The 20,535-nt window shown below is 38.9% G+C and overlaps 1 protein-coding gene across 4 annotated transcripts in view; it reads right to left on the bottom strand.

Annotated features, from left to right (window-relative positions):
- The window catches only part of DPH6 (diphthamine biosynthesis 6), a 352,580-nt gene that overhangs the window by 236,788 nt on the left and 95,257 nt on the right, over positions 1-20,535 (bottom strand). For all 4 annotated transcript variants that reach the window (XM_067558060.1, XM_067558063.1, XM_067558064.1 and 1 more), the window contains exon 6: positions 7,803-7,864. In XM_067558060.1, coding sequence (XP_067414161.1) covers positions 7,803-7,864 — 62 coding nt within the window. The remainder of the gene's footprint in view (positions 1-7,802; positions 7,865-20,535) is intronic.

The following is a 20,535-nucleotide window of genomic DNA, read 5'->3' as shown; positions in this document are numbered from 1 at the left end:
TGGACTTGAGGCTCTCAGATAGAGAGACTATGGACTGGAATCTGTCTATCAGGAGGTAAGCCATGGCAGTCGTGGCACTGATATCTGCTCCTATGAAACTTATGCGCTATGTTTGATGTAATGTTGATTCTGTACATTCAGTTGTAGTCCTAGACAACAGAAAAGATGTCTGATGAGAAGAATACTGTTTTGGACAGGAGACCTAGACCCTCCCTGAACTAGCCAATCACTTAGGTCAGGAAATATTTGAGCTCCTAAATTGCATAGATGGGCTGCTACTACCAACATACACTTGGTAAATACTCTTGGGGCTGAGGATAGGCTGACGAATTGCACTGTGTATTAGCAGTGCATAATGTGTAGTATGAATTAAAAATATTTTCAGTGCCTGGGATGAACTTCCACATGACAAAAAGCATCCTGCAGGTCACTGGCAAACACTAATTTCCACTCTGCAAGAAAAGGAAAATAGATACCATAGTAACCATCCTAAATTTGATCTTTTTGATAAATTCAATCAGATTTCTTAAAATCAGAATGGCTCAAATCCATCTCTCCTTGTGAGAATCAGGAAGTAGCAGGAGAAGCCTTTCCTTCTGTGTTGGAAGGAACTCCCTCTATTGCCCCCAATTCCAATAGAGACTAATTCTTGATCTAAAGAAGTCCTGTAAGATAGGCCCCTGAAAAGGTCTGGTGAAGGTGTATTGGGGAAAGAGAGAGAGGCAAGCTAGATAACAATCCTCCTTTACTGTGCTGATAACCAGTTTATCTGATGTAATCTGTATCAATGCATTGTAAAAGAGAGAAAGGTGCTTCCATAATGGAGGGTCTGGATGTACGCAGAACAGGAGACACTGTCCTATGACATCCTTTACTGAGCTATCAAAATGACTGCTTCGTGGTCACCAAAGTCTGGTGAAGAAGGGACTGTTGCGGATGATGCCAATAAGCGATGTCTAGAAGGCTTAGATCTCCTTCTGGAGGCAACCTGAGATCTCTGCTGGTGGTAAGATCTGTACTCTGTTTAGGATTTGAACTGCTTCCTCTTTGTTACTGGAGTGTAGAAGGGCCAGTGACTGGAAGGGCTGCACAAGAATCTTTCAACATGTACATGGCCAGGCAGCCGGAAGAACCTTCCTCATGGATGAACTCTCCATCATCTTGTGGTCAGAGTTGTACTCCAAAGAGGGATTTACTGCCTTCTTGAGAAGATGTACTTTAAGGAGGAAATCCCTCTGTTTTTTTCATTCTTGTCTCAAAGGAGGTACAAATAGGACATTTGTTCCTCATATGTCTCTCGCCTAAACAGATTAGGCACTTTTGTGCTTATTGCTAACGGGGTCATGGCCCTGCATATGGCACATTGTTTAAAACTTGGGGATTTCCCCATAGTGAATCTCAATTTAAACTAATTTACTAACTACACTAAATTAACGTTAAACTAAACTAACCTACAACTAGATATAGTACAAGATTTTTTGTTTGTTTGTTTTTTTAACAAAGGCTGGCTAGTCAAAACTTAGGAGCAACAGAGAGCTCCACCTCTCACCACGGGCAGTAAGAAGGAATGGAGGGAGAAGCAGCGACCATACCCCTTTATGCCTTTGGCGCTCCCATACCAATGTCTCTTCTCTTCTTCCCCTCTCCTCTCATCATTTTGGTTACCATGGGAGATGTTTCTCAAAGACAAAGGCCTTCAATCATAACCTTTGGTTTAACTTACCCTTTTCAGAAAGTTCATTTCACAGCCAAACTCCATGAAGCAAAATAAACACTGCTTTGGTTTTATAAAGATGTCACAAATTAAAGTAAGTAAACAGCTTTTTACACATGATATTAGTGGCATCTCTGCAATAGTCTCTTTTTTAATGTAACAACCCAACTCTGATGCTATTGCCTCTGGTCACAGAACAGCAGAGGTGGGGCATGAAAGTGGTGGCACAGCCATGTATACGTAATTTCCTCTTCTGCGATCTGGCACAATGACAGCATTTCAGATCCATTCCGTCACTCTTTCCACCAGGAGACTCTTGATTTTAAGTGCTCTCTCATGTGCTGAGCCAGACTTTCCCACAAAAGAAGACGACAAACAGGAAATGGAACCCTGTACATTTAAACATGACTAGCCTCTATGGACTCAGCTAGATTGCTCTAATCTATGGCTGGAACAACCTAGCTGAAACCATAGAGATTAGAGGTGTGTGGATAGAATCAATCACCCTTCTTGCCTATCAGAAATCAGAGCATAGAGACAACAGGGCATTTTGGGGGCAGAATGACTCTGACTGTAACTGCAGCTGGGAGAGGCTTTTTACAATGGGCACATGGCCTGGAGAGGAAGAGTAGTCCAGTGGTTAGGGTGTTAGCTTGGGACTTGGGGAACCTCATTTCAATTCCCTGCTACACAACAGATTTTCTGGATGGCCTTAGGTAAGTCACTTTGTTCAAGATTTTCACAGATAGTTTGCACTTATCTCCACCTCGAGTGGGATTTTTAAAAGTGTCTAAGCAAGTTAGGCATCCAACTCCCATTAATTTCATTGTGAATCTGCTTAGGTGCTGTTCAAAAAAGCCTACTAGATGCATATCTGCATCTCTACGTGACTAAATACCTTTGAAAATCTGGTCTCTCATCTCTGTGTGTCTCAGTTCCCCCATCTGTCAAATGGACATACCTCACAACTTAGCTGGCAGAAGGTACACATACATAAAATCTTGGGAGGCACTCAAATAGTGCAGTAATGGTCGGTTATACAAATACCTTGGATATACAGGACTGGGATGAGAAGTGCACAAACAGTAGCAATGGAAGAGGAGAGCCTGGAGATGGCCTCTACTATCCCAACTCTTGGGGAGCTGGGCAGGTGGGTGTGAAATGGCTGCTCAGAAAGAAATATTCTGTCCCAAAGGAAGCAGGAGTCTCTGGGCTCATCCTGCCTGGGGCCCGTGGGAGCTGCAACCTTATTAATGGAGTTAATGTGGTATTTTCCTTCATTTGGCTGAGGCATCACATTCCCTCTCTGCCCCTCACCATGGTGTATGGACTTCCTCCTAATCCCTTTGTGTCTGTCAGCGTTTCTGATGTGAAAGACTACTGTTGCTAGAAAACAGTATTTTTAAAATCATAAACCCAAGCATTTATCTTCAGTTTGTAGGTAATGCTTCAGTTTCACTAAGTCTTAAAGGCACCTAACTATCTAGTAAAAATAATTTATTTGAGTTGACTTTTATAGCTTGCATATCCACAAAAAGAGCTGCAGAACAATGTTAGCTGTATAAGCTTCCTCACGCTGTCCTGCCAACTTATTTCAATACTCTGCTGGAGGGATATCCTGGTAAGAAGTTAGTTCTGTCTTTTATACTCATTCAGTCTTTGCCCTTTTTTTCAGACCGTCAACAAGGAGCCAACTGTAAGGGCTTTTTTGTGATGCATCACCCCCAGTATACTCGGAGCTGCAATGAGACTGCCAAGTCATTTTACACAGGTCATTGAACAGACATCAGACAGGAATGACCTTGGGTCACTACTAATATGTGGTGCATTCATAGAAGTGACCGAGAGGCGAAATATTCTCTATTTCATTGCCAGTTACTTTATGTTCCAAGCTCACATTTTTGGTAAGAATTACTTTGAAACTTTGGATATCATACCCAACAACGGTTGACAAAAATTTGTTAGGCAAATAAAATAATCAAAAAAGGACTAATACCAGCATCATTTCTCTCTCTCTCTCTCATTCACACACACAAAGAGTAAATATTGGAAATACATTTTAGTCTCTAAGCAAAGTTATTTAAAATCAATGATTGAATGGTCACGTCATAGTTGGAAGATATAATTAGTGTGGTGTTAAAAAATACTTCCCATTTTCTTATTTACAATGGGGTAAGATCCTCAGATTGTGTAACTGAACACAGAGCTCATGGAATAGGAACTGGACATAGAGGTCATGGAACTGTGCCAATGTGCAATAGTTGAGGATCTTGCCCTTTCTGTTCACAAGGATGAAATTTCTGTTTTGGGACAACATACATTCATTTGTTGTCACCATTATGTTTGTTTTTGGATGTTTGTTTTTACTCTCCTGATTCCACCTCTCACTTTGTTCCTTGCCAGACACCCCCTTCTTGCTCCCAGACATTGGCCAGCTCTGTCCTACCATCTTTCCTCTTACTATTTTGGTTCACTGACACACCACCAAATTTCTATGGCATCTTCTCACTCCTGTTAATCTAGGAGGCCTTCAACAGCCAGATATTGTTCCTCTACTCTCCCTCACCAAATACCCCAAGCTCCAGTTCCTTTTGCTTCTTGTATGCAGTCTGAGGGAAAGTACATTATTCGTAATTCCATGATTTCTTAAAAAGTAGTCTTACAACTTTGTTTGGAAGCACATATCAGGAGCCTGTAGAAACAGCTTCTGCATAATGGAAACATTGTTTTTAAGTGAACTTCAGAAGTCAGTGGGGAAAAAATAAACCATTTTAGTGTTTAGTCTTAAACTAATTATAACAGTATCTTTACTTTTGGTCTGAAAGATTCTCAAAATAATTAACTTAGTGTGAATTTACCAGCCCCAAGCCATTTCCACCGCATCCTAAGTAGAGTGCATATACATAACTAATATATGCTAATCAATAAAACTGCTTCACAGTGAGTGATTTATTTTTTGTTGTGCTAAACAAATTCCAAAACCTTAATTTGTACTGATTTGGTCAGGACAGCATGTGGATTCTACTTTACTAAGCTTCAAATGCAATGTCAGTTAGTGGGCATTACTTGGCAGCCCACCACACAGAAGACAATGGGCAAAATCTGAACAAGCAATTAAATATCACAACAGTTATGTTTCTGGGCAGATGTTATTAAATGTGAAGTTATCCCATGCAAGTGGGTAAATACATGAAGGCAGCATGCTTTAATGGTTAAGAGCACCGGACTGGGAGTTGGTAGAACTGAATTCTATTTCCAAACTCTCAGACTAACTTCCTATGTTGCCTTGACCAAAACATTTCACAACACAGTACCTCAGTTTCCTCATCTGTAAACTCATGATACTTAGCCATCTTTAGAAAGTGAGTTGAGATTGCCATATAGAGTGAGCATTCACCAAAAGTTCATTCCAGTTTTAAATATATTACAGTTTCCAGTGATATTCCCTTGTCTTAAAATGGGGAGAGTCACTGCAGTCGTTAACTCTAAAACTAAAATAAACATTTTACTTGAATATGGGCTGATTTACATGGTGCCGGCAAAGCACGCCAGAGAGGTGTGATTTGTAAAGCACACTAATGTGCCGTACTCTAACTACCTCAGGTAGACCTTGCTCATACACTCTAAAAAGTCCTTTGAAATAGGACTACATTAATGCAAACCAGGTACTTTTTAGAGTGAGCCAACAGGGTCTACGTGGGGCAGTTAGATTGCAGTATGCTAGAGTGGTTTACAAATCATACCCCTCTCATGCATTTTGCCAGCGCCATGTAGACAAAACCATATAGTACTAAAGTATTATGGCAGTCCTGGAATGGGACAATGTAGCAAAGTAGTGGCAGATGGGGTTCAAGTATAAACAAGCAAAGTGAAGCAATGTCACCTTTTGAGACTTACACTGATCTCCAGCTTCAATGATTCACTATTTAAATTGTTCCTGTATGACCTTATCATGATGCAAAATGTTCTACTAAGAACACAATAGAAGCAAATATTGTAGCTATAGATTCCAGTCTCACATTTTTGTGGCTTCCCATTGAACACTTAGACCCACTGTTTATAACTGATACTATGTGAAGACATTCATTTTTTTAATTCAGTTACTTGCTCTTCATTTTATTTTTTGGTACAGCACTGTTTCTTTGTCAAACTTAGTGGTGTATTTAAGCTTCCAGGAAAAGTAGTTGGTTCTGATGATTCTCTATTCAGCAAAGTTATTCACATAATTCTTAAAGAAAAACCTTCTTGACAAGTGTGCAAGCAAGGTCTACCTGAGGTAGTTAGAGTACGGCACATTAGTGTGCTTTACAAATCACACCTCTCTGGCGTGCTTTGCCGGCACCATGTAAATCAGCTCATATTCAAGTAAAATGTTTATTTTAGTTTTAGAGTTATTAATGACTGCAGTGACTCTCCCCATTTTAATACAAGGGAATATCACTGGAAACTGTAATATATTTAAAACTGGAATGAACTTTTGGTGTATGCTCACTCTATATGGCAATCTCAACTCACTTTCTAAAGATGGCTAAGTATCATGAGTTTTACAGATGAGGAAACTGAGGTACTGTGTTGTGAAATGTTTTGGCCAAGATAACATAGGAAGTTTGTCTGAGAGTCTGGAAATAGAACCCAGTTTTACCAACTCCCAATCCGGTGCTCTAACCATTAAAGAATACTGGCTCCTTGTGTTTACCACTTGCCAGTAAATCACAAAGAAGTTTGAACTTCTGTATAAGGCCACAAGTAAACTTGGTGATGGCTCTATATCTGTGTTGTGGCATCAATCTTTCATTCTGCAGCCACACAACTCCACATAACAGACAATTTAAGAGAGAAAACAAGGTTCAGATGTAATTTTTATTCCTCAAAATAGTGGATAACACATCTAGGTGTTGTGCTTCATGTTCAGAAGAATAAAAAATCCAGCCAAATGATTCTCTAAGTTTAATCTGTGTAGGGAAAACAGACCCACCATGTCCTGGGGACATAACACAATCCATTCCTTTCCACAAGAAACTAATTATGCTCTTAAGGACAAATCCTTTCCCCTCCATCCCTACTCCAAGTCTGAGGTACCTTTCGGTAGGGACACTGGTGCAGTTCAACTGGTCAAAGAGCGGTGGGGAGGCTTTGGGGATACCGTATATGGGTGATGTTTCAGAGCTAAATTCATCCTCCAATCTTTCCATTCTGATCCCTTTCTGTGGTGGGGGCTTTGAGGCTACTCCAGCCAATAAAACTGTTTAGCATATAGGCAGGAGCATTCCAGCCTAGATTCTTTTCTCGGATAATTGCAGTGCCAAGAAAAGGTATTGAGACTGTGCTGAGAAAAGAGTTCTCTGTGTAAATGAAGAGTCAGGGTAAATACTGCCTATATTTGGATACTTAGCCTGAAGGATGCCTGTTAGCTAAAATTAGAAAACTTAAAAAAAAAAGTTACAGCTAATCATCTATATTCTAACTACAATATGTGCTCTTTACTCTTATTCCTAAGAGTTGGTGACCTTTTGATAGAGTCATCATCCTGGATACTATGGGAAAGGAAACAACCATTTATTCCTTCTTGAGTTTTCCAACCGTCATCTCCCCAGCAAACCCTTAGATTAACTAAAAATTAATCTTTCCTATTGTACACCGATCACATCTGCTTCAGAGCACAAAACTCCTTCCTACATATTCCCAATGCACGGTTGCCATTTCAAACTTCAGAATATTTTATTTCTCAGCACTAAATATTTATTTAATTCTGACAGTCCCTTTCATGATCAATATCTTTTAACCTTCTTTTGGGTATTTAAGGCCATCATAGTTACCTAAAAGTTAGTTTGACCTTAATTCTGAGGGTTCTTATCCTCTACCTTAGTTTTCACAACATATAATTTGACATCACTTGCCAACAGACTTTAACAGGAGTCCCATTCACATATGAAGTACATAGACCAAAGTTTGTTTTACGTCTGCTAACACCTTGTTTCTGAAAGTAATTGTTTCTAGAATTAAGTTAATTTTATTAAGTGAGCTTCTACATATATAACTTCTCTTTTGAAACAATGCATATTTTGAGTATGCTTCAAGAGATACTTACCTCCAAAAGATAAGGCTCCATTTGGTCCAGTGTTTTTCCTAGATGTTTATCTGGATCTAAACCTGCCAAGATACATTAAAATATATTTAACAAATAAAATAAACAAAGTTAGTTTAAACGTCAAAGGAAACTTTTTTGTAACATTGTCCTTTAGAAGCAAGTTCCTGTATATTTAAAATCATTTTGATCCTAAAGTAAATGTACTTAGCTGGAATTCTCTCATTTATTCCCTTTGGGCAACCAGTTTCCATGCTTGTAAAAAATAAAGTTAATTTCATTTGCACTGTGTGTCAACTCGAAAATGTATTGGTTTACTGTATGCCTTCATTTCTCAAAAACTTCATCAAGCACAAGGAAATATAGATAATTCAGGTTCATAGCAATAAAAAAACGCTACCAATCTGTGTGAATTTATGTATGTAGATATAGATTACATACAAAAAAACCTAATCTTTACAGTTCCCCCATAATTCAGAAGTGACAATTTGCCTATGCACCTCTATTTTCTGTGTTAAATATGTCTTTGCCAAGCCACATACTGTATCATATGTGTTTGCACACCTCTCTCTCTCACACATACACACACACAGCATAAATGTGGTTTATACTTGCAATGTCTCTTTAGTTTGGAAGGTGGGGACTCCTTGGTTGCTCCATTTCTTTTTGTATCTTTAAATTTTCTTTTAAGTGTTTTTGATATTTGTGGGGTTCCTTTTTTGTTTTGACTGAACAATTACATTTTCATTGAGGTGTAAATATTGATGATGGCCTTCTTTTGTATATGGATTCATTTAACTAGCTATCTTTTGCTCCAGTGTTAGCTTTTTGACTCTGTGCTTTGTCAACAGACATACCATCTTAGTTCTTGGGAGCAGAGCACATAACTAGAGCTAGTCAGTATTTGGATGAAAATAAACTTCATGCCCATAGTGCCTCAGGACCTGTTTTGTGAGGTAACTTTTGTCCTTCTCAGTCAGTACAAAAGAAATATCCCAGTTAGCTCTGAGGGGGCACTGTGCTACCAGAAATGTCATCTTTCAGCTGAAACTTAAAAAAACAGAGGTCCTAACTATTTGAAGTTAATAAAAATCCAAAAGTGATTTTTGAAAGAGGAGGAATGCTGACAAAATTACCATCTGAGTAATTACATTCTGCCAACTGTACCTAAATTATTCCAATAGTTTTCACCAGACATTCACCCTTATTTCCTAGGCTACAATGTTTCTGCCACCAGAGATGGCTGCATTTCAGGAGTGGATAAAGCAATATCTACAATATATCTTGTGAAGCACTTTGGTATCCTTCAATATGAAAGTCACTATATAAATGTAAGATATATTATTATTTTTGTAACGTTTTTGCTAATTTCAAGTAACTGGCACGTCTTTGAATTTGGTGATGACAGACTCAGTTTATTTAAAATTCTGTGAAGCTGAAACAATTTAAATAAGTGAGATTTCAAAACATTAAGAAAGATTTTAAACATTTCATTGAAGCACATTGCAAATTCTTTAATGGCCTGAGGGAAATACTTTAAAAACTGCTTAATAGTTAAAATGGAAAAAGTCTATTTTTTTCCTTTGTGTCATTAACAGAGTGAAACTTTACATTGGCATAGATTTGATAATGTTATCTGCATCTTTGGATAAGCTATCCAATTATGTTTGTGGCCAACAGGAGAATAATTTTAAAATATTTTAATTTTATTTTGGTGGTTATATGTGGTGCTGCAAAACAATCTTGGTCCTACTGAAATCAATGCCAAGGCTCCCACTGATTTCAGCTGCACAGGAGACACCACTGCCTTATTTCTAAAGGTTCATATCTGGATTGAAGATTCTTCTCCAGTTATCTGTTAATTAGCCATAGACTAGAAAGAGATTTCTGTATGCTTTATTTGCGATTTCTTTTAGTATTTGTAATTTTTTATTTATTCTTTTAATTTTCATCAGTGAAATGCTGAACTGTATCTGAATGTTTGTATATTTTATGTTTACTATCTTTTTTTTCCTTTTAGTCTACGTTTGTTCGCTTATTTTGGTACTTTAGATTTAATCAACTGTGCTGGTAGAATGTGTCCATTTTGCATATTTTATCCTTTATTGTTATTTTAGTAACAGAGAATTATACACGTACTATCCAAAATACATGAATTTATGACAAGATACATTCCACAATTATGTTACAAATATAGAATACATGATAGGGTTAGGTGCTATAAAGATTTTATCACTACTGTTTTGGGAGGAACTCATTAGTCATGAGTGGTACAGCCACAACTTGTGCAGGTCTTCCAGAACAAGTGGTAATAAAACTTTATTGCTCTTCACTCCTCCTCATATTCTGTTTATGCAATGCATTTGTCTTATTTTGTTTGTTTATTGTTTTTGATCTGACTCCGCTTTTTGCTATGAACTACTGTAACAAGAGAAACAATGTCTTTTATTATAGATGGAGCTGAGCGATATCCACAGTGATGCAGAAAGTAAATTTATGTAATGGTTTGCAATTTATACAATGATCATGGAGCTAAGGAGATTATGGCTATCACAACCACCATACTTTATGTAGCATAAACAAATAATTACATATTTCCTATGGACCAGATCCTCATTCCATTCTAGTCAATGGCAAAAAAATACTATTGGGATAGATCCTCAGCTGATATACTCTGGAATAACTCCATTGACTTCAATGGAGATATGCCAGTTTACACCAGTTTAGGATCCAGCCCACTGATTTTAATGTATCTAAGATTTTGCTGAATACGTGTTTGCTGCTAAGATAACATAGCAAGGGGCTACTACTGCATAACAAATTACTATATATGTTCTACAAATTTTCATCCACATTATACCCAAATGAATTGTGTATCAATGCATTACCTTTCTTTTCTGAGAAAATCATCCTGGTTTTTTTAATAAACCTAATATTTTTCCTTAAAAATTTAGCATGGAATATGCATGCTACCAGTATGACATAACAACAACTAATAGAAACAGAATCGTAGGACTGGAAGGGAGCTCAAGAGTTTTCTAGTACAGTCCCTTGCACTTAAGGCAGGACTAAGTATTATCTAGACCATCCCTGACAGGTGTTTGTCTAACTACTCTTAAAAATCTCCAATGATGGATATTCTACAAGAATCTCCCTAATAAATTTATTCCAATGCTTAACTACCCTGACAGTTAGGAAGTTTTTCTTGGTGTGCAACCTAAACCACCCATGCTGAAATTTAAGCCCAATGCTTCTTGTCCTAACCTCAGAGGTTAAAGAGAACAAATGTTTCCCTCCTTGTAACAACCTTTTATGTATTTGAAAACTGTCAGCATGTCCCCCCTCAGTCTTCTTTTCTCTAGACTAAACAAACCTAGTTTTTTCAATCTTCCCTCATAGGTCATGTTTTCTAGATCCTTCATCATTTTTGTTGCTCTTCTTTGGAGTTTCTCCACATCTTCCCTGAAAAGTGGCACCTAGAACTGGACAGTTGAGGCCTAATGAGCATGGAGTAGGGTGGAAGAATTATTTCTCATGTCTTGCTTTCAACAATTCTGCTACTATATCCCAGAATTATGTTTACTATCTTTGCAACAATGTTACACTGTTCACTTATATTTAGCTTGTAATCCACTATGACCCCCGGATCCATTTCCACAGTACTCCTTCCTAAGTAGTCATTTCTCATTTTGTACGTGTGCAACTGATTGTTCCTTCCTAACTGGAGTACTTTGCATTTCTCCATATTGAATTTCATCCTATTTACTTCAGACCATTTCTCCAAGTTATGCAGATCATTTTAAATTTTAATCCTATTCTCTAAAACATTTGCAACCCCTTCCAGCTTGGAATCATCCACAAACTTTATGAAGTGTACTCTATGCCATTATCTAAATCAATGATGAAAATATTGAACAGAACTGGACCCAGGACTGGTCCCTGCAGGACCCCACTTGATAAGCCCTTCCAGATTGACTGAGAACCACTGATAACTACTCTCTGGGAATGGTTTTCCAACCAATTATACATCCACCTTATAGCAGAGCCATCTAGGTTGTATTTCCCTAGTATGTTTCTGAGAAGGTCATATGAGACAGCAACAAAAGCCTTACTAAAGTCAAGATATACCACATCCACAGATTCCCTCCACCCACAAGGCATGTTATACTGTCAAAGAAAACTATCAGGTTAGTTTGACATGATTTGTTCTTGACATATCCATGCTGAACACCTATCTTCTAGGTGTTTGCAAATTGATTGTTTAATTATTTGCTCCATTATCTTTCTGGGTACTGAAGTTAAGATGACTTTAATACCCCGCATTGTCCTTATTCTGCTTTTTATAGATTGGCTCTGTATTTGTGAAGTATGCACATGACATCGTATCACTCATAGGTTTCACAACTTCTCCCAGGGATGAACAAAACTATATTTGCCTGTGTAGCATACATGAATTCAGAATAGTTTTAAAACATATAATGGTAATCTATAGTATGTACACAGCCTACAAATAAACCTATACTGTAGGAAGCATACAGAATTAAAACCTGCAATATATTCCAAGGCTATGTGAAAATCTGTGAAAATGTAATGTGTCCTTTCAGTTTCTTAGTATAGCTGCTTCTTATCTAACAACTTACATTTTTCTTAGGAAAAATATGTATTTTCTTTACAGTTTCATTCACTTTAGAAGTGTTCCTTTCCAATGAAAACTGTATGGGAACTGTGGTTTAAAAAAGGCCTTAAGAACCAGAGGAATTTACAGTACCTGCAGAACCAGTCACCTGTAAACTGCAAATCTCTAGTGGTATACATTTAATCTAGGAAAGCTCTCATAATTAGTCAGATGCAATTACCAATCTTGTTTCTACTATCAATGTAATGAAATATCAATATCCATATATAATTATAAATCATAGAACCTAGCTTAATTTTAAACTATTTGGTATTTCTTTTTCCTTAAAGAAAGATATAGATTTCTTTAGAGTCTCATAATGACTTAAATTAAAGCAGAAGAAGAATATATTGTAAACCCTTACTACATGTTATTTAATCACATCCTACAGATTCTTCCTCCATGTGACCAGCTCTGCAGAAAGTTGGATGGGTGGATAAACCCACAACTAGGCCCAAACCCTGGATAACTCTACACAGAATTAAGAAATTAATTAGGAGGAAGAACCGTAATTTGCAGAGCTCACATCTATTTTACTTTACTTGCATGTATCAATGGGAAGCAATTATGATTCAATTAAAATATTCAATTTTATTACTTTACTGACTGACCTTGAAGTTAATGCCTGTTTTATTTAATTGCATCATCTATGAATAAATGTTAACCCTAGAATGTTATGCCCCATTATTTTCAACTCCCCAACTGAATTATATCAGTTAATTTATTATATGCTGTCAAGAAAGAAAGTGAAGCTTTATTTCTTTGAGACAGTCCTGAACATGATGAGAGAAACATCATGAAAGGTTTGATAATGCTGTTTTTAACAGTGCCCAGTAAAATGAATTGTGCCTCACTCTCAACTTTTGTGGCTTAGAGTTTTACTGTGAAATCAGTATGCAGTAGTACAAATGATATAATCACTTAGAGAAGCAATTTTTAGTCTGTCTGCAATTCCTGATAAATCCATTGACAGGAACTGAACACCTTCTTGCGTAAGTCAGCAAGGGCTGCAGAACAATCTTTTATTAATACCCAATTTGCACAAGGCCACAAAACAACCACTAGAATTAACTGCAACATTGTAAAAGGACTTATAAAGAAACTTACCAAATTTCAATTCTCACACTACTGTGCAAAATAAAAATGTACAGAAGAACATTAACAGTCAGGCAGTTCAAAAGTGAAAAATTAGACTGCATTACATGACTACAAAATATATTTTAAATAGTTCACTTTGTTCACATATACAAGTATACCATAAAACCCTAAAATTCAATCCACACTGTCTTAGGTACATTTTATGATATCATTTAAAAAAACCCTCAAGCTCTGTTTTCATAATATGAGGTTCACTTAACACAACAGAAAATGTACCAACTCATAACTATGAAAACGTAGTTGAAAAAGATCTTCTCTTTTATGCATATTTTGGAATGTAAGTGACTATATACTTTTAAATGAAATATTTTAACAGACAGTCACTATTTTTCCCTTTATTTCAACAAAGGATAATCCTAAAAAGAAATCAAAGTAAGTCTTATTTATTGCTTCCAATGAATGGTCCGCTTTGCAATTTTTAATAAACAACACTGTGACAGATTATAATACCAGATGCAAGAAATACACAGCAAAAAATCCACTACTGCACATGCAGCAGCTAGGGCATTACAGTAGCAGATTTTGTAAGAGATACCCCACTACAAGCTACCCATTTCGCTAAGGATGTAAAAGCCTAACCGTTTAAACGATAATCAGCTGTTTAAACATAACAGCTGATTGCTGTTTAAACTGGGGGGGGGGATTGAGGGAGGCACTGAGCCCAGTGAGGTGATAGGGGAGGCACAGAGCCCAGCGGGTGGAGGGTGTAGGCGCTGGGCACCTGGGAAGCTCTGGCTCTCAGGAGGCACGGAGCCCAGCAGGGGGGAGCTGCAACTGAGCTCGGCTCAGCTCCCCACTAATGAGAGCTACGGCTAGGCAGCTCTCACTTCGCAGTGAGGAGCAGAGCCCAGCATAGCCCCACCCTCACATTTAATCGTTTAAACGTTCTATTTTTAGAACTTTTAAACAGATTTTTTTAAACAAATTTTTACTTCCCTACATTCTGCCCCACTTTGTTTTTCTCAAGTTACGGAGAAGGAATCGCTGCTCGATAGCTAAGGTTAAAGCTAATTTTCTTTTCATTGCCTGATATTCCAACCCTTCCTATCTTTTTCCCTCCACCCTCTGGAAAAATATATATCTCCCTGAAATTTGACTTGCTACATCACATAGCGGTAAAATTTCTCTGGCAAATTTGAAAAACAATTTCATAGGCATGGTATTTAAAAATTTGCTTTAGCGTTGCCTTTTGGAAAACATTCCCATTTTTTTTAAACTCATCATGTCCTTGAAATGTCCTTGGTTTGGTTGACCTTGCTGAGAAGTTCCTTTTACTGCTGGAAGGGTTAGTGATGAACTTACCAAGATATACAAGCGAGGGATCACACTTGTGAGATAAGGTAGGCAAGGAAGGGGTTCACCAGGAGTTCATTAAAGGTGGTATCAAATGGAAGTTGTGACAAAAAAGGATAGAGAAAAAGTAACGGAAAGTTCCTGAGAAGAAAAAGAATCTCTCTCTCCGTCTCCTTTCAGTTCAGTCCAACTAGGAGAAACTGGGAAACTAACCATCTAGCTTACACAGAAGAATGGATGGGGAGCAAAAGACTGGGAGAGCCACATAATAGGATGATATAGAACAGTTCTCAGACTTGGAGTGAAAAATCATGGAACTAGTCCTTCAAACTACTGTATTGCACATTCAGGGCTTGATCCTGCTCCCATTCAAGTCAATAGAAAAACTCCCATTGGTTTTAAAGGAGCAGAATGAAGCCCTTAGTAAATAATATAAAATCAAACAGAATATCTCCAACGGAATATTTCCATTTCTAAACAAAACAAGAGGATAAAAAGTTAACATTGGTTGGGTGGTATAATATGGGTAAGTTGATATATTATAAAAGACTATGTAACAATAGTGAATGGGATGGATTCCCTGACATTTCATTTCCAAAAATATTAACTTTTTTAAAGTGTTTAATCTTTGTACACACACATACACACACACACACACACACACACACACACACAAAGCGGGAAGATGAAAGAACGTGAGTGTAAGCTCAATTAAAATATATCTTCCATCTTAATTCTTTTTTAATTGTCATATAATGTAATTTAATAAGCTTAATTTGTCTGTGTTTTTCTGTGGGATAATGTACCCAGTGTTGAATTTAGAGATTCAAGAACCCTTCTAATGATAGGTGATCAAGTTCAATTAAACTGCCCTCTGCCCGGCCTGTTCTGGTTTATACTTTCAGGTGAATCCAGTTCTAAAGAAGCTTTTCAAAAGTAAATCAAATATTTTTTAAACTAAGATAAATCCGATGTCATCAAATTTCAGAATTCTAACTGGTAAAAGATTCTAAAACTCTTCTTATTAACAAATTGAATTTTCATCTTTACTCTCTAATGAGTCCTTGGAACATCAAAGCTAATTGTGTTCCAGTTACATCCAGCATTTCAAAGGCAGTTTAGCTTCACCAGTTAGGTAAAGGAAACCTTTCTAAAAAGTATAACTCTGAAGAAATTTTTGATTGTTTCATCAATTGACAAAACAATATTTTCAGGCAAATGTTTTTAAACCATTAAAATGTATATGGTTCAGAAAAAAGGTTGTGGGGAAATTTTATATAGTACTGGGTAACTATGTATGTTATCCACTTCCTGTGCTCCCATCAGACAAAACAAGATTCCATTCAGTACATGCTGGAGCTCATTAGGAATCAGGTGGAGAAAATATGGTTAACACAAAAACTTGTATATTGCTAGGCTCCGATCAGTTTTGCTCAGTCATCACAAAAGCTGACCAAAATCTTAAAATAACTTCTTATTGGTGATGACAGTAGTACTACTACTTATTAAGTTTGTCTGATAGTTCCCATTATAAGACTCTATTTTCAGATGCTTATAACTTTGCCAACCTTTAACTGTTTGGCAAAGACTCCAGGCTGAGTGTCTGGCTCAGTTTGGATGGATGGATGGATCTTTTTTTTTTTTTTAATTTCAGCTAAAATGGTTCATACATTTCAGAGAACAAGGTTGGGAAAAGTGAAGTAATTTCCCCTATGTTAAAAAATGTTGTCATTCTTTTCTTTGAACAGCTCTAGCACCCTCTTGCTTTGGAGCAGTGATTTGAAATTTGGCAGGGAAGTGGCCATTGTATCAGAGATGTGCCTTTTGCCAGCCCTGTGAAAATTCATCCAAATCTGGCCAATTGATAAGCTTTTCAAAAGTCACTATTTGCACATGCTCAGTGAAAATTCTTCAATTTTAGCAATTAAAATCTGCAAAGATTGCACTGATCATCCTCATACCTCTGTGAGCCCCTAGGGCTGACCAGACTGTGCATTTGTCATCTCCAATGAACAACTGAGCATGCTCCTTCCAGTCCCAAAATACACGGGCAAAGATGAATTTCACTGTAATGCTGTTCTGTGCTGGGAGCAGTTAGTCTGTCTCTCCTGTGTTCTCAATGACCCTTCTGACAGCCGGCAGTGTGTAGGAAGAAGCTGCCTGATTTGAAAACAGAGAAAACAAAAGCCTAAACAGAAAAGAGGGCTGGGACATGGAATCTGTCAAGATTGGGACTGGAGAAGGTGGGAACAGATAAAAACTGATATTGCGCAAGGAGACCAGGATTAAAAGCTGGGAAGCAGGTGAGGGGAAGCTGGGAATATTAGGGCAAGGATACTGGGAACCTACTGGGGAGGCTGGAATTGGGAGCCAGTGAGGAAAATAGGCTTTGGGGAGCTAGGAGCTACTTGTTTGGTGCGATGGGGGTCATACACAGACTATTGGGGGGGCGGTGATGAGAAGATGGGAGAGGGAGGGAGACTGGGCCTGGCTGGACAAGGAGATCAGGCCTAGGAACCAGTGAGGAGGAGGCGGGGGGTGAGTGGGGAGGGCAGATATATCTGACAAGGATCTAGTGTGTGGGAGGCAAAGTGACACTGGCTGAAATAAGACTGAGCCAAGGAGAAAGGAGATTGGGGCACGGGGAGACTGAGGCCTTGTCTACTACACTAAAAAAAGAAGTTGACATATTTATGTCGACTTTCAGCTAGCGGTGGCTCACACTGCACTCTTTGGGTCAGTGGAGTGCGTCCTCACCAACAGCACTTTCACCGACCAAAGGGGCAGTGTGGGGGGGTTGAGAGACCCATCTCAGGCTTCCGGCATCTTGTGGGCTGCCCTCCACTCACCCCAATCCTGGTCCCATCCGGGAATGGGAGCAGCCACGCGGGGACTTCTCCCCGCATGCTGCCCGATCTGGCTCTGAGCTGGGAGTGGGCTACAGTAGCCTGTTTCCAGGTTTCTGGGGATGGAACCTGCTGTGCCCTGGGTTGCAGCCGGGCAGCAGCCGCGCACAGCTTGCCGGTGTCCCGTAGCCTCACGCGCTCTGGCTGGGAGCTCCCAAACCATGGGCTCAAAAGCTGGAGGCAGCCTGCTGCACCCTGCAAGCAAGGCGGCAGCCGCCACCACTCCAACACTCAGCTGGGAGCTGGAGGGCAGCCTGCCGCACCCCGGCAGGGAGCCCGGCGGCAGCTGCCCATTTCCTGGGCTCACAGCCAGGTGGCAATTGTCCACAGCTTGTTTAAGTCCTTAGCTCTGGCCCGTTTGCAGCCTCCCATGCCTGGCTCGGAGCCCCTGCGCTCCGAGCTTACCCCACAAGCCAGGCAACGGACTCCAGAGATCCCGCGGCCGGAAGCCCAGTGGCTTGCAGAGCCAGGCTCCAGTCCCCCCCTCCCAGCCCTTCATGTGTCAATTTCACTACTAGAGCAAATATGACAGTCCCTCCACCGCTCTAAGGGGACAAAGTGTCTACACTGACACTGTGTCGCAGTAGTTCTGCCAACAAAAGCCCTACGCTTCTCGTAGAGTTTTATTTTGTCGGAAAAAAAGGGCAGTTTTGTCGGCAGTGAGGTGACTGTAGTGTGTACACCAGCACTGTTTCGTTGACAAAAGCTGACTTTTTGTTGACAAAACTCTCTAGGGTAGACCAGGCCCAAGATAGGACTGGGAGCTGGGGGGGGGGGAACAGATCCAACAATGAGCTGCAAGGGGGGAACTAGGACTGGCTGAGCAAGGAGGCTCAGATTTAGTAGGCAGGACAATGGGATTGAGATAAGGAGTCAAGTGACAGAGGTCTGTGTGGAGGATCGAAAGATTCCAATCCTGCTGATGAAATACACAGGTGTCAATATGATGCCACACGATGGAATTTGTGGTTTTTCTTCAGTTTGTTTTTTTATAAAGCTAAGAAATTATACACGCAAAACTACATTATCATAAGAATAGTATTAAGTCAAGAGCTTAAAATGTAAGTAATGACAGAATTAAGGTTGCCTTGGTGCATGTGATACAGTTTTTAATTACATGATTACATAGTGTTTTTTCCATTGAACTGCTGCCTCATTTAGTGCATAGGATGGCCTTGCTCTGAGGAGGAATCAGGGTTCTAGAGGGAAGGAGATTGTTGTCTACTGAACCCCAGGCTCATTTGTTGCAGGAGTTGGAATGTGTGTAAGTGAATAAGGCAGAGAGTTGCAGAAAGAGAAAGGAAATTTTCATGGTTAAGGCAGTTGTATGGAGCCCTAGAGAACTGGATACTATCTCTGTCTCTGCCACAATTCCTGTGTGATGCTAGGCAACTCAGTTAAACCACTTTTTACTGGAAGTCAGTAATGGTGTGTTCCTCAGTTTCTTGGTGCCTGGGTTAGAGCGGTGCTTTGATTTGCAGGAGTACAAAGCACTCAACCGCAACTGAAGTTAAAGGGAGCTGTTCTCCGAACTTAGAAAATACTATATAATGCTAAATACTCTGAAAAATTGGGTCAGAGGTATCTCAAATAGGGCATCCAACATTAATGGATACTTTTGACTTTACAGTGTCTATGTTCCCCATTTGTAAAAAGGGATTGCCACCCTCTCATCTCACCAGAGTGTTGTGAAAATAAATTAATAGATTTTGGTGAAACACTCAGGTACCATAATGATGAGCACCACACAAAAACCCAGTAAATTAATAATTTTGCCTTCAGAGTAGTATTCAGTATATAAGCCCTGGGCCACGGATTGAACAATGAGGATAAGACAAAATATTGAATAGCTGCTTGTTAAGAGTGTCCATCCTGTTCACGGAATGAGGCAAGGATCTTGTGGAAAAGATATTATGTAATTAAAGAGTTTATCATAACACATATGCACAAGGGACTGAATTAAGATGGAACAGGCAGCCTTAATTCTGACATTTCCTAACTTTTGAATACTTGCCTCTGAAAGCTGAATAGTCTTTTAACGTAATTTTCTGTGTGTAATATTATATTATCAACAGCAAAGATAGTGCTGTCTATAGCCCAACAGTTTCCATTATAAGACCCTGTTTTCAGCTGCCAAACTTTAACCATTTGTGTTGAAAATTTCCAACTCAATATCCAACTCCAATATCAACTGCCTGGCTCACACTGAACTATAATTGGGAAAGTTTCAGCTAAAATAGTTCAACCATTTTTTAGAATAAGGTTAGGGAAAAATACGCTGTTTTACCCATATTAAAAAAAATTCTTAAATTGTTTCATTGAGAAGCTATAGCATTTCTATATTTTGGAGCAGGCACTTGACATTTGTCAGGGGTAAGGGAAATAGTGGTTACCCAACTGTCAAGGATGTTCCTTTTACTATCTGTATGAAAATCCACTCGAATTATAAACTTGAGAAAAATCTCCATTTGCACATGCTTAGTAGAGACTTGTTAGCTTGTTAGACTCTGAAGCTTCCAACTGCTCTGAGATATTCCATCTCCTCACAGATTATACATACCAACTGGACTTCACATGCATCATCTTCACAGAGTGACTGAACATCCTCAAGCCTCATATTGCAAGGGCTGAGAGCAGGTCTTACCCTACAATTCCTCCTCCCGACATCCCAGGGTTGAGGTTCCAGGCACCAGAATTGAGAAGA

This window comes from Emydura macquarii, unplaced genomic scaffold (assembly GCF_026122565.2).
Source record: "Emydura macquarii macquarii isolate MOO-44397 ecotype Brisbane River unplaced genomic scaffold, CSIRO-AGI_Emac_v2 contig_1876, whole genome shotgun sequence".
Classification (NCBI taxonomy): domain Eukaryota; kingdom Metazoa; phylum Chordata; order Testudines; family Chelidae; genus Emydura; species Emydura macquarii.
The sequence above is the reverse complement of the archived record's forward strand: the minus strand, read 5'-3'. Positions and strand labels throughout refer to the sequence as shown.